Source organism: Symphalangus syndactylus, chromosome 1 (genome assembly GCF_028878055.3).
Source record: "Symphalangus syndactylus isolate Jambi chromosome 1, NHGRI_mSymSyn1-v2.1_pri, whole genome shotgun sequence".
Lineage (NCBI taxonomy): Eukaryota > Metazoa > Chordata > Mammalia > Primates > Hylobatidae > Symphalangus > Symphalangus syndactylus.
In genome coordinates, this window is record NC_072423.2 from 39,430,418 (window position 1) to 39,444,382 (window position 13,965).

General features: G+C 42.0%; 1 protein-coding gene and 1 long non-coding RNA gene across 4 annotated transcripts in view; one reads left to right on the forward strand and one right to left on the reverse strand.

The window, feature by feature from the left end:
• The window catches only part of KATNAL2 (katanin catalytic subunit A1 like 2), a 274,880-nt gene continuing 260,915 nt past the window's right edge, over positions 1-13,965 (reverse strand). For both annotated transcript variants that reach the window (XM_055233021.2, XM_055233019.2), the window contains exons 16-18: positions 2,822-2,984; positions 1,869-1,971; positions 1-1,363 (exon numbers count right to left, since the gene is read on the reverse strand). In XM_055233021.2, coding sequence (XP_055088996.2) covers positions 1,224-1,363; positions 1,869-1,971; positions 2,822-2,984 — 406 coding nt within the window. In that variant the 3' untranslated portion in view covers positions 1-1,223. The remainder of the gene's footprint in view (positions 1,364-1,868; positions 1,972-2,821; positions 2,985-13,965) is intronic.
• LOC129457823 (uncharacterized) overlaps positions 1,279-13,965 on the forward strand; it is a 49,850-nt gene continuing 37,163 nt past the window's right edge. For both annotated transcript variants that reach the window (XR_010121005.1, XR_008649389.2), the window contains exons 1-2: positions 1,279-2,748; positions 9,243-9,444. This is a non-coding gene — a long non-coding RNA (uncharacterized lncRNA). The remainder of the gene's footprint in view (positions 2,749-9,242; positions 9,445-13,965) is intronic.

Here is a 13,965-nt window from a genome sequence, read left to right on the forward strand (position 1 = left end):
TGAGATGAAATCTTTTTTATTTTCAATTTGTTAAATAAGGTATATTTTCAATTTGACATTTTCCATGAAATGATGTTTAAAGAGGCATTTGAGAATAATCTCAAAATAATCGATATCCCAAAAAATGCTTTGGTTTTGTTTAAAAGGGTAAAATCCTTTGGGATACTTAGCTATCCAAAGTGTCTCTTTCTGGAGGTTCTTCCTCTCGAAGAGTCTGTCTGCAGGGATGATGAAGACAAGGCAAGGAAGAGAAAAGAAGGTAAGTTCTAGTGGGGGAAAAGAAGTGGCATTACTTAGTGGAAGCCTTCAAAATGTATCAAGGGTTGAAAGTAGATGCCTCGGATTGTGGGTTTCTGAGAGAGATGCTTCTAGTTGTTTATAACCCCTTAAGGAGAGGGGGAAGAGCCTAAGAGCAGGGAAGACTTGGGACGAATGTTCTCGAAGCTCAGGTGCCCCATCCTAAGCTTTGGATCTGATGAGAAGCTGCGGCAATGGAAAGAGAAGGGCAGAGCACACCGGATGTGAGGTGTGAAGAGTGAAAAGATGTTATTGGGGGCCAGAACCCAAAACAGTCAGACTGGCAGCTGATGGTGATAGTGTGCTAGTCACCCCGGCTATTAGCTCTAGGGTCAGAATGCTCAGTGACATTTCTGAGTGAGGCTTAGTTTGGGAGGGGTTTGCTGCTGACAAAGCTGGATGGAGTCAGAATTAGGGGGAGCTGATGAGATTCAGAATATTGTCCAGATTGAGAAACAGACTGCATTGCCTTCCCTTCTTCCGTCCTCCTTCACCCTGGGACTGTCAGCTGGGCAGTGCCTGTCAAGCTTAGCTTCTACTTGGCTGCCCCAACTCAGGATCATCCTGTGCGTGGCCAACAGAACTTTTCTAAGTACATCTTTTTCTTCAAAAGTTTACAAATGAGTAACATTACAGAAAATTGTTCATTAAAATTTTATGGAGTCTAATTGTCAGAAAAATCTCCATTGTATGACCTAATAGCACATATATATATACAACTGAAACCCTCAATATTTTGCTGACATCAATAATGGTAAGTTAATAAATATATCTCAGCTATCCAAAACAATACAGTGGCTCAAGTTAATCCATTCTTCAAGGATAATTTTCTCTTTTCCATTCCATTTTGTTCTTCTCCCACAGACACTAATAAACTAGGAGGTCTTTGTGGTTGCCTTTGTGGCCAGGTCAGGGTAAATGTGGTTTCAAACAGACTCGAACTCTTTTTGCCAGGCTGAGTATCTCTGAGCCAGATTCTTTGCGGAGGGCTTGGTGTGAGTTAGCACATCCAGAAAGTCGGCAGTGGTTACTGTATCCAACTGGATCCCGGGTAAGTCGCTGCTTTCTAGGATAAGAACACAACAGTAACAGCACAACAATCGACCTCTTGGTGATCAATGCCCTTGAAACGCTAATAGACCTTCTTTCAAAATAATGCATAATGCAGCATTCTTAATTGTTAATGCAGCAAAAGGCAAGACTAAAGAGGGCTGGGGAAAAATTCTTTAATATGCAACTGAGCCCCTAAGGCCCAGACAAAAAAATGTGACCTAAATGTATTGTTACCAGGTATTATTTAATATTTATATAGTGCCTCAAATGGATCCAGCCCAACATCAGAGTGTGCCAGATAAATAAAAGCCTGCGCCCTAAGGAGTTTATCATCTGCAAGCAAAGTCGATCTGAATCAGAACACCCACGGAGGAATGAGTTGAGTGAGGGATGATTTGACCAAAAAACGCGTTGCAAGTATAAAGTAGCACCAAGAGCAGGCGCCAGGCTCCATCTGCTGGTGAGAGGGATTTTTACACAAATTTCCCAGAACACCTTCACGGTGATCCAACCCATACCTGACTGGTGATTTTCAAGTGCATCAAAGATCTTCCTCACGGGCCGCATGGCTGCTTCCCTGCAGACGAGCTTAATGTCGGAGCCCGAGTAGCCCTCAGTCTCCTGAAACAGCCAAAAAACCAGCCATTGGTCAGTGGGCAGAATGCTCCTGGCCATTACGTTGTTATAGGCAGGACCCAGTATCAGAAGCCCTGTGTAGATTCTGTATCTGTCACCCATGAACACCCTAAAAAGATTCCCAGATAAACTGCTTGAGGAAGAGACCCTGCTAGCATGTTGGGATAACCTAAGCAGCTGGGCTAGAATAGCTTTCCAACACCATCGAAATATGCTGTAAGATGCCGGTGAAGGACCAGAACACCCAAGTTAGCCTATCAGGGCCCCTGTACTCAAATCCAAGGATGGTCAAATTTGGTAGGCACGTTTATTCTTGTAGATAAGATCATACCTGCCATTTAGGAACCTCAGAGAACATTGTGTTCAAATGTTCCACCAAAAGCAGGCAACATTTCTACAACACCCTGGGAATGGACACCACTGATAATGGGCATAATAGACATTTACCCCTGAGCTTTTCTGTTATGTAATCATCACAGTCATTCTTTGTGGCTCATCTGCTACCCATTTTACAGATGAGGAAACTGAGGCTCAAAGACTGAGTGACTTCTCTGAGGTCACACAGCTAACAAGCAGCAGGGCCAGGATTTGACCATAGGTTCTTTGAGTCGAAACCCTTTGCTGTTTCCACTGCCTCACATTGTTTCTCCCTCTCTGAATATTTTTAAGTGAAAAGGAGCTTATTCTTCGTGAAGATGCCCATTGCATTACGGGGGCAGCTTGGATCTTATTCTAAGTGTCTCAAGCTTCTATCAGCTCATGGTAAGACCTGGTCTACAAGATGGCAATGTGGTGGGCCCTTGACCTACATGTGCCCCTCTCCAGGGCAGCTGACCTGGCTCAGCACACTGTACTCCAGCTCTGTGTGCAGCTCCAAGGCCCTGCTCTTGCTCACAGGAGGCAGCCAGTGGTAGATCATGGCCTGCCTGGCCTCCCGGCTGGGGAGATCAACCAGAATCCTCTTCTCCAGGCGGCGTAACATGGCACAGTCCAGCTCCCTGAAATCACACCAGAAATGGAGCTGGACAGTGCTGCAAACACACTTCCTGAACAACGACTGTACTTTAAGAACAATTTAGCATTGCAGGAAGCAATTCTGCATTTTAACTGTCACTCTACATCTATGCCTTGAGTGGATGGGACAATTACTTAATATTATTTGGAGAAAGAATTGGTGAGACAGAGAAGTGAGGGAGGGAGGGAAGGGAAGAGAGGGAGGAAAGCAGGAAGGAGAAGAAAGGGAAGGAAGGAAGGAAGGATGAATGGAAGAAAAAACATTCTCAGAACTAATGAAAAGGAAGTAATTTTAGGTGACTTAATTTGGGGTACAAAAACCAACTAACAACCAGCAATCATGAGTATTCTCATTGCAGTTGTAACATGAATTATTTAATCCGATCTTGCCAGTGAGTAAATTATTGCTGGCAATAACTTGGGCACTCTAAGTACATTAATTCTTCCAAAATTCTCAGTCCTTCTGGAGTGAATGACCCCCTCACTTCATTACATTGGTGAACTTAGCACCACTGGCCCTTCCCGGGTGTCCAATGCAAATACGGCCCTTTCAGACACTCACTTTTACTCCTCCCAAAACTGTCAGGCCAAGTTTATGTGATTTTGCATCCACAGGCCATTTCCTTAAACTTCTTGATATGGTTTGGCTCTGTGTCCCCACCCAAATCTCATCTTGAATTGTAATCACATAATTCCCACGTGTTGCGGGAGGGAGCCAGTGGGAGATAATTTGAATCATGGGGGCAATTTCCACCATGCATGCTGTTCTCATGGTAGTGAGTAAGTCTCATGAGGTCTGATGGTTTTATCAGGGGTTTCCACTTTTTGCATCTTCCCCATTTTCTCTTGCTGCCACCATGTAAGAAGTGCCTTTTGCCCGCCGCCATGATTCTGAGGCTCCCCATCCATGTGAAACTGCAAGTCCAATTAATTTTTTTTCTTCACAGTCTTGGATATGTCTTCACCAGCAGCATGAAAATGGACTAATACACTTTTTTTTTTTTTTTTTTTTTTTTTTTTTTTTTTTTTGAGACGGAGTCTCGCTCTGTTGCCACACTGGAGTGCAATGGCTTTCAAGCCAATATAAAAGTAGAATAAAACAATTGAACATCCATATACATACCATCTTGATTCAACACCAGTGTTCTTCTATATCTGCTTCATATCTCTTTATCTACCTATTCTTGCTGAATTATTTCAAAGTAATTTATATCATGACACGTCATCCCTAAATATTTTAGCATGCATTTCCAAAGAAGGGCATTTGCTTACATACACACAATATCATTATGACACCTGGCAAAACTGATTCTGTAATGTGTCTAATGCTCAGTCCATATTCAGATTTCTCCAGTCAGGGTGGAGGGTGGGAGGAGGAGAGGATCAGGAAAAACAACTAATGGGTACTAGGCTTAATACCTGGGTGATGAAATAATCTGTACAACAAACCCCCATGACACAAGTTCACCTGTACAACCTGCACATGTATCCCTGAGCTTAAATAAAAGTTAACAAAAAAAATACTCCAACTATCCCCAAAATATCTTCCATCATTTTCTGACAAAATCTAGTGAACAAATATGCATTATGTATGGTTATGTGTCTTAAATCTCTTTTTAATCTCAGCCAGCCTGCTTGCCCTAGACCCTTTTTGAAAAAACAGGGCCAGCTGGAGAATGTCCCACATTCTGAATTTGTCTGATGCTTTCCTTGTGATACATGAAACTGGTTCCTCTATTCCCTGTCTCTAAGAGGGAAGTTCTAAAAGCTTAATGAGATTTAGGGTAAATATTTTTTGGCAAGCATATTGCATAGATGATGATGTGTTTTCATATTCATCAGGATACACACATCTGTGTATCTCACTGTCGGTGTGGTGTTTGATTTTCTGGTGGCCATTGAACTCTCCGTTGTAAAGAAAAACATCTTCTCTCAGCAAGTAGTGAGTATTCTGTGTACAATACTTTGACACCATAGGAATACCCAATTCCCTATGCCCTTTCAACTAATGGTTTTAGCATCTATTAATGATCTTTGTCTGAATCAATTATTTCACTAGAGGTTGCAAATGCTGATTAAACACATACCCACATACACACACACAGTTGGATTTTTTTTTTTTTTTTTTTTGAGCCAGGGTCTTCCTCTCTTGCCCAGGCTGGAGTGCAGTGGTGCCATCTCAGCTCACTGCAACCTACACCTCCTGGACTCAAGCAATCCTTCTGCCTCAGCCCCCCCAAGTAGCTGGGACTACAGGTGTGAGCCCGGCTAATATTTTTTGGACGAAGTTTCACCATGTTAACCATGCTGGTCTTGAACTACTGAGCTCAAGCAGTCCACCCGCCTCGGCCTCCCAAAGTGCTAGGATTACAGGTGTGAGCCACCACACCCGGCCTGGATTTTTCATTCCAAATACATTATTTGGAGTTATTATGAAATTACATAGCACTATTATGTAAAGCAGAGCTTTCCCTCGTCAGCTGAGGCTATTTGGTTACTCTAAATTACCATTCCTATTATCAATAGATCATCTTGAGTGTGAGTCTGTGAACTGTTTATTTGATTTTCTAGGATAGAAATTAGGAAATTCCTGTATGTTAGCCTAACCGTTGATAAAGAGTAACAATGAGCTGAGTGCGGTAGCTCACACCTGTAATCCCAGCCCTTGGGGAAGCTGAGGTAGAAGATTTGCTGACTATGCTGGGCAACATAGTGAGACCCTGTCTCTGCCCAATATAAATAAAATTAGCCGGGTGTGGTGATGCACGGCTGTAGTCTCAGCTACTTGAGAGGCTGAGGTAGGAGAGTCACCTGAGCCCAGGAAGCTGAGGTTGTAGTGAGCCGAGATCACACTACTGCACTCCAGCCTGAGTGACAGAAATACATTTTTTAAAAAATAAAATAAAATTTTAAATATTTTTTAAAAAAGAGTAACAATGAAAACATCATCACCAGGCATTTCTCACTCATAAAAACACTGAGAATATCTAAACTGTCTTCCCATTTTTTCTTATTCTCATTCTGAATCTATGTTAAAATATTTCTTTTTAAATTGAAAAAATTGAAAACATACTTCCAGGGAACATATCTGAATCCTAAATCACAGCAACCAGATTTCTTTAAGGAGTGTGTCTTTTTCTCTCCTATTGTTCATCTAACCCTGAGCTGAGAATCCATAGTCCAGGGGTGCCTTACCGACAGTAACAATGAGCTATTTCTTTTTTGCATTTGCTTTGTTCTTTTATCAGTCTCACCCTGTTGACATTCATCGCACATCAGAGACTCAGCCACCTCTTCCCTTGCAAAATCATTCCCCCTCTCAAGGCACATTTATATTCAAGGCACAGGGTCAAGGAAAAGAAAAAAAATACGCTTCACAGCAGAACTTTGCCTAGCACTCCAATTGAGGATGTGCTCATCTTTGCTTCAAATGGTTTCTTCCTTGTTCATACTCAGCAATAATACACAGCCAGCAGGCAGCAAGAATGATGCTGTTCCTCTCTACTGGTCAGCACCCACACCACACCAGTTGTTCAATATTTTGAATATCAGCCCTGCATATAAGCCACAAAAATATGTTATCCTTCATACCCAAGGATGTTCCAACAGAAGGCTGTCTGTGTTACTAAGGTTGAAATAAAAACACTGTATTAGTCCATTCTCACACTGCTATGAAGAAATACTTGAGACTGGGTAATTTATAAAGGAAAGGGGTTTAATTGACTCAGTTCCACATGACTGGGAGGCCTCAAGAAACTGACAATCATGATGGAAAGCAAAGGAGAGAGGCAGGCATGTTCTTTACAGAGTGGCAGGACAGAGTGAGTGCTTATAAAACCATCAAGGTGCAGTGAGATCTCATGAGAACAGCATAGGGGAAACCGCCCCTATGATTCAGTTATCTCCACCTGGTCCCATCCTTGACAGGGGGGCGGGGCGGGGGGATTATGAGGATTATAATTGAAGATGAAATTTTGGGTGGGGACCAGCCAAACCATATTACACTTCATTGTTGATGAACTTTAAATTAACTAAGACTGCACTTAAATTTGGGGATAAACACAATCACCTCTGCTTCCTCCTACTAAACACCACTGAAAGAGTTTTTTAATGGTATAAACCCACAAAAGCAAAGAGAATTGGAGAACTGATTGAAGCAAAGATTTGAAAGCTGGGAAGCATCATGATGAGTAAAAGAAACAGTAGAACTGAGAAGCTGCTTTCTAAATCAGCAGTAAAGAAAGTCAAGAAATAATCTGAGTCACAGAAACCCCAAGAGACTTGGCAGTATCTTCTTCTACCTTTAGAGGTGAGGGTGAAGCTGGGTTGAAAATAGGGGGTTTGATTGCCAATTTGTATAAAAAAGAGATCGCAGATTTCCACCCCCTCCAGTAGCAGGGAAACTGCCTCTCCCATACCTTGGCAGAGGGTAAAATGGAGGGTCTCCAGGCTGGGAAACACCAGGCTCAATTGAAAATAGTGTACTGTATTGAAGCAATGAGATACCGACTATCCCTAGGCTATTAGTAGCCAAACTCTTGCCTTTCAGGCAGGAGATTGCAAGAATCGTCACTTGGCAATCTGACCAGCCAAAGACCCTAAGGACATTGATATTGGGAGTTCCCCAACACGATAACCCAGTCAAATCTCAATACATGGAGCCCACAGTTGGCAAGCCTTTCCCACATGCACAGAGCTTCCTGTGGGTTTTGTTAATGTACCCCTCTCATAAACATTAGGCAGCCAAGAAGACCTACATCTGTGGAACTCCTCTAACTTGAAGACAGAGCCCAACACAAATAAAGGGGGGAAAATAAAAAGAATCTTGGAGAAAACAGAATTCTTCAGGGAAATGAAACTTCAAAAATTAGTATTCTCAGAGAGATGTAAGAAAATATTGCCATGAAACAAGAAGAGTGTCTTAGTCCATTTTGAACTGCTATAACAAAATACCTGAGACTGGGTAATTTATAAAGGATAGAAATTTCATAATTTGTCATTTTGGAGGGTGGGAGACCAAGATCAAGGCACCAGCAGGTTTGGTGTCTGGTGAGAGCCTGAAGTGATGGGGGAGAAAAGAAAAAAAGGAGAGAAGGGATTTTTTTTTTTTTTTTGAGATGGAGCCTCACTCTGTCACCCAGCCTGGAGTGCAGTGGCGCGATCTTGGCTCACTGCAACCTCTACCTCCTAGGTTCAAGCAATTCTCCCACCTCGGCCTCCTGAGTAGCTGGGATTACAGGCGTGTGCCACCATGCTGGGCTATTGCATTTTTAGTAGAAATGGGATTTCACCATGTTGGCCAGGCTGGTCTCAAACTCCTGACCTCAAGTGATCTGCCCGCCTCAGCATCCCAAAGTGCTGGGATTACAGGCGTGATCCACTGCACTCGGCCGGGAGATCTTTTAACAGGGAAGCTAAATCATTACATTTATACCTTAGGAATTCAGTGCCGTTCAGCAGTATTTACCACCTGCCATGTGTATTGTCACTGCTATGCCTCCAATATACAGAAACAAGACGCCCTCTTCCTTATATGTAATTAAAGGCAGTAATATGGAGGGTTGGGCCTTGGCCTGTGGGATCATTGATCCTGTAAATTTCAAAGAAAAAGTAAGAGCTGATATCAGACTGAAAACCCCAAGGGAAGAGAAAATAAGCCCCTAGAAATGGCAGAGCACGGGGTGATGAGCAGTTGCTTTATTTTCTTCCAAGGCCTTTACTTTGGATTAGCTACTCGCTTCTAAAAGACAGGCTGCTAAAGAAGAAAGATTCTTTCATAGGGGCTCCTTCTTCCTGCTGTCCCCATCCCATCCAGAGTGACTTCTTGTCTAAAGGAAGTCCAGAACCCTCTAGAATGCCCTAGGAAAATGGAGTCTTATAGATGATGTGGAAAACAATCCCTCACTACAGATGTCTTTATTGATCAGCTAATGCCCGAAAGCAAGAGATTTACCTCAAAACTGCTCGTGGGCACAAAATAAGTGCAACTCTCTGACAGCCAGGCCTGATAAATGCACTTTTCATGACATCAATAATCATATAATCATACAAGGGAGGAAACGAAGGACAAATGGAATGTACCCAGGAATCATTCTTTATGCCAATATATTTTTATAAAAAAATTTAACCTGCGGCGACCAGAAAGCACTCCCCTTAGTCCCTGCACTTTGAGTTTTGAACCTAGTTACTCTGTTTTAATGTCTCCTTTCTTTTGTTTTTCTGGTACTTCTGTCACCTCAAAGGTCAAAACTACCAGCAAGTGTGAGCTGCGGGGTGTACAGCAAGTGTGAAGTGCAGCGAAGACTCACAGACCTCAGAGTCTGGTCCACTGGACCCAGGTCCACTGCTGGATAAAAGGTGCAGCACCCACTGGCCACTTCCACGGTTTACATCTTGCTTCAAGGCCTTGCGCCCGATCAGCTGAGCACCTGTGCCAACCCTCAGGTACCTTCCTAAGTCTCTTGTCCTGTCTCCAGTGTTAAACCAGGGTTCCTGGGACAGAGATCATTCCAAATTTTACAGAATGTGGAAGCAACATAATTCTAGTTTATTCCTTCACTAGTTAAAATATATTAAGTTTAAATTATCAGCATAAGAGAAACCAACCTTCAGTTTTAAAAGTGAAGTCTTTGCAGTATGTCTATGTAACACCATGAAGTGAGCGGTTAGGACAACTCTGGAAATTAATATTTATTAACATTCTGTGATTGATAATAGGGAGCCAATGATTAAGCATTGAAGGGTACTTTGTCTTCCACAGTGAGCCCAGCATCAGCTGTCCCCCACCTACAATTCCCACTTGGGCCAAACTGGTCTGCTTGCCATTCTCAGAATCCACTTTTTGCCATCCTCGTTCTGAGTTTCTACTCAGGCCATTTTCCTTATGTGGAACTTTCACTTTGTCTATCAAAAATTGAGTCATGTTTATAGACCCAGATCAAGTGCTCTCTACCTCATAAAGGCTTTTAAAACTATATATCATCAGAAATTGCCTCTTTCCCTTGTATATTTTTATTCTACTTAATATCGTCTGTACCATCACACAGTGCTGGCTGTATCTCCACCTCATAGTTATTTATTTTCTATCCCACTGATTGTTCAATCAGATTGCCAGTTTCCAGAGGCCAAAGATTATGGACCATATGATGTGGATTCCCCCTCCCTCCATCATGCAGAATAAATACCCAACAGGTGCTCAAGAAATACTATTTCGGGCTGGGCACAGTGGCTCCTGCCTGTAATCCCAGCACTTTGGGAGGCTGAGGTGGGCAGATCACCTGAGGTCAGGGGTTTGAGACCACTAACATGGTGAAACCCTGTCTCTACTAATAATACAAAAATGAGCTAGGCATGGTGGTGGGTGACTGTAATCCCAGCTACTCAGGAGGCTGAGGCAGGAGAATTGCTTGAACTTAGGAGGCGAAGGTTGTAGTGAGCCAAGATCGTGCCACTGTACTGCAGCCTGGGGGACAAAGTGAGACTCTGTCTCAAAAAAAAAAAAAAAAAAGAAATACTACTTTAGCTGGGCATGGTGGCTCACGCCTGTAATCTCAGCACTTGCCAGCACTTTTGGAGGCCGAGGCAGGTGGATCACTTGAGTCCAGGAGTTTGAGACTAGCCTTGGCAACATGGTGAAACCCCAGCTCTACCAAAAATACAAAAACTAGCCAGTCTTATAACCTAGTCTCAAAATAGATTTTTTTTTTTAAAAGAAATACTACTTGGACACATGACTGACCTTTAGGTGCAGGGCTACTTACTTCATGTTAAATGGCCTGCTTCCTTAACATCCAGGAATTATTTATGAAGGTGAATCTGCTTTGTTGAAAATTTTAGCATTTTATAATCATCATTAGTTCTAATCAATAGAGAAAAGCTGCATCAACTTGGGCAATGGAAATAAGATGTTATATTTTAATCTTTAGTGAAAATAATGGAAACAATGAGTTTAGGGGATGATTCATTGAACCCACGTGGCTGGGCAGTACTTTTGAAAATCAGCTGACAGATGTGGCCTCCAGAGATCCCACTTCTCATTCTGAGCAGTGAGTTCAGAAGCATGAGGCTGGAGGATCCTGTAGGAGAGTCTGCAGCTATCAGTTCAGTTTATGTCCTACTGATGTTTGGGTTGAGAGCATCATTTCTTTATAATGAAGAATGAAAATTACTTCTAATTGCTACAATATCAACAAAGAAGATATATTCCTCAATTACTCTTGCCAGAAAATATATTACCAAAATTGAGAGGAAAAAAATGGGAAGGCTGGCTCTGTTTCCAGCAAAAAGATAAACTAGCTTCTCTTGTTATACAGTCCCTTAAAAAGCTCAATTAATTATAGGAAATACCTTTTGAATGCACAATTGAGCCCTCAAGGAGCAGGGCCAAAATTCTCAAGGGCCAAAAATAAAGAGGAAGCTGAAAATGAAAGCTGGGCAGTTGAAGCTATGGCTGATTAGGGGTGTTTTTCTCTTGGTTACAAAAGGTTTGAGTTTTAAAGGCAACATGTGGAATGGCATAGAAGGTCCTGGACCCATTCAAGATGGGAGGTGGCGTCAAGGCCCACCACATAAAGTAAAGACTCAGTATTGCTGAAGGGTGCATGCCTACTATGAAAGGGTTGATTAGGAAATCTCCCCACTAGCAATGGAAGGCACCAGGGAAATTTATCTGCCTTGCACTTTGGGGTGGGAGAAAGTGTTCACTGATAAGTTAGGACCACAGATCTCCTCTTATTGGCATGGTCCAAAAATTTCTGAACAGGGAAATTAGCTAAAAGTGATATAAAGACTGACACAGTAAAACAAATATTGTCTGGAGGGACCCATGCAAGAATCCCACAGATAGAGACCACTTCATTAACGTAAGCTAACAATCTAAAATTACAAAACGCTAGCCGGGTGTGGTGGCGCACGTCTGTGGTCTCTGAGGTGGGAGGATCGCTTGAACCTGCGAGGCGGGGGTTGCAGTGGGCTGAGATTGCGTCACTGCACTCCAGCCTGGGTAACAGAGTGAGACCCCCTCTCAAAAATGAATGAATAAATTTATTAATTAATATAAAATTACAAAACACATAATAAACCATCATAAATGAGAGCTGGCAGAAAAAAACTAACAACAGAAATAGACTCCACTGATGAGTGTAAAATAAATTATGTTTATGAACAAAAATATGAACAAGACTTTTCCTTTGGCCAAGACGGAGTAGCCCATTCTTCTCTAGTTCACCCTCTTACAACTAAAAATCCCCAGATATAATACAAGAAATAAACATGGAGAGACATGGAATGGTGGAAAGATGCGGACTGGCTAGCTAGGGACCTTGGGACTTGAGGAATGGTGTGGCAGTGAGTTCCCTGGGTTTTCTCTTTACTTCCCATCTATCCCAATAGAATGCAGGAGAAGCCTGCAGTTCAGAACTGCTAACATGCACAGATTCAAACATCCCATGACAAGCCTGCTCTCACTAGCCAAAGGACTGAGGAGAGGCGGTCTACCAGAACAAAAAACCTTTTTGATAATACCTGCCCTACTCCAGCTAAACACCGAACGAAGAACTGCCCCCCAAACTTAGAGTGTCCGTGGGGCCCAGCAGGGCACTGAGTCATGGTAGTGGGAAAAGGTGTGGTTCAACAGGCTGGCACCAAATTAAAAACGCTCAAGAAAAAGAAAAGTCAAATAAATTATGGTACACACATACAATGGAGTTTTATGTGGGATTAGGCAGATTTTCAAAGTTGTCCACAGTAGATTAAATGAAGGAAAAAAAACAGGCCATAGAACAAATATGACTTGTATCTACAGGACAACACATTTTTGTTGCTCCGTGTATGTGCTCTACACACACACACACACACACACACACACACACACACACACACACAGATGTAAAAGAGTCTGGAGAGACTTACATCATTTTTCCGTGGTATAGTTATAGGGGACTATTCACTTTTTTCAACTTTTATTTTAGGTTCAGGGGTACATGTACAGGTTTGTTATGTAGGTAAACTTATGTCATGGGGGTTTGTTGTACAGATTATTTCATCAGTCAGGCACAAAGCCCAGTACCCAATAGTTATTTTTTTCTGCTCCTCTCCCTCCTCCCACCCTCCACCCTCAAGTAGGCCTCAGTGTCTGTTGTTCCCCTCCGTATGTCCATGAGTTCATCGTTTAGCTCTCACTTATAAGTGAGAACATGAGGTATTTGGTTTTCTGTTCCTGTGTTAGTTTGCTATGGATGATGGCCTTCAGCTTCATCCATGTTCCCACAAAAGACATGATCTCGTTCTTTTTATGGCTGCATGGTATTCCATGGTATACATGTACCACATTTTCTTTATCCAATCTATCATTGATGGGCATTTAGGTTGATTCCATGTCTTTGCTATTGTGAAGACTATTCACTTTCAAATAATAATAAAGCATATAAATTATGATTTTTATAATAAACAAGTATTACTTTAAAATAATCAAAAGAGTAAAAACTGTTTTTCTCTTGGGAACAAAAAACATTACCAGAGAAGGATATGGAAGCAAAAGATGATAAATAACTAAACGATTTTCACCAGAAGGGTAGATACAAAGATGGTAATACTTGAGTCACAGTGGTGAAATCAGAAGTATTTTTTTCTAGTTCTCAGATTTTCTATAAAATGGTTATAAAATTTTATAATGTTTTAAATGTGGTTTGAAATGTATGATTCGCATGTCAACCTACACCCTGTTAAGAAGAAAAGGTAATGCCGGAATAACCAGGTTGAAAGTTGTTTTTGTCTGATGAGATCAAACAAACAGTAAGGTGTGAACGAAGCAAGAGCAAGATTACTGCTTAGTAACCTCCTGCTAGTCATCCTGTGCCTTCCCCACTGGACCTACCAAATCCTGCACAGTATACTTCTTTCCTGGTAGTATGGATTTTACCCGTAAAACACACATGGAAGATCATGGGCTTGATATTATTGTGTGGG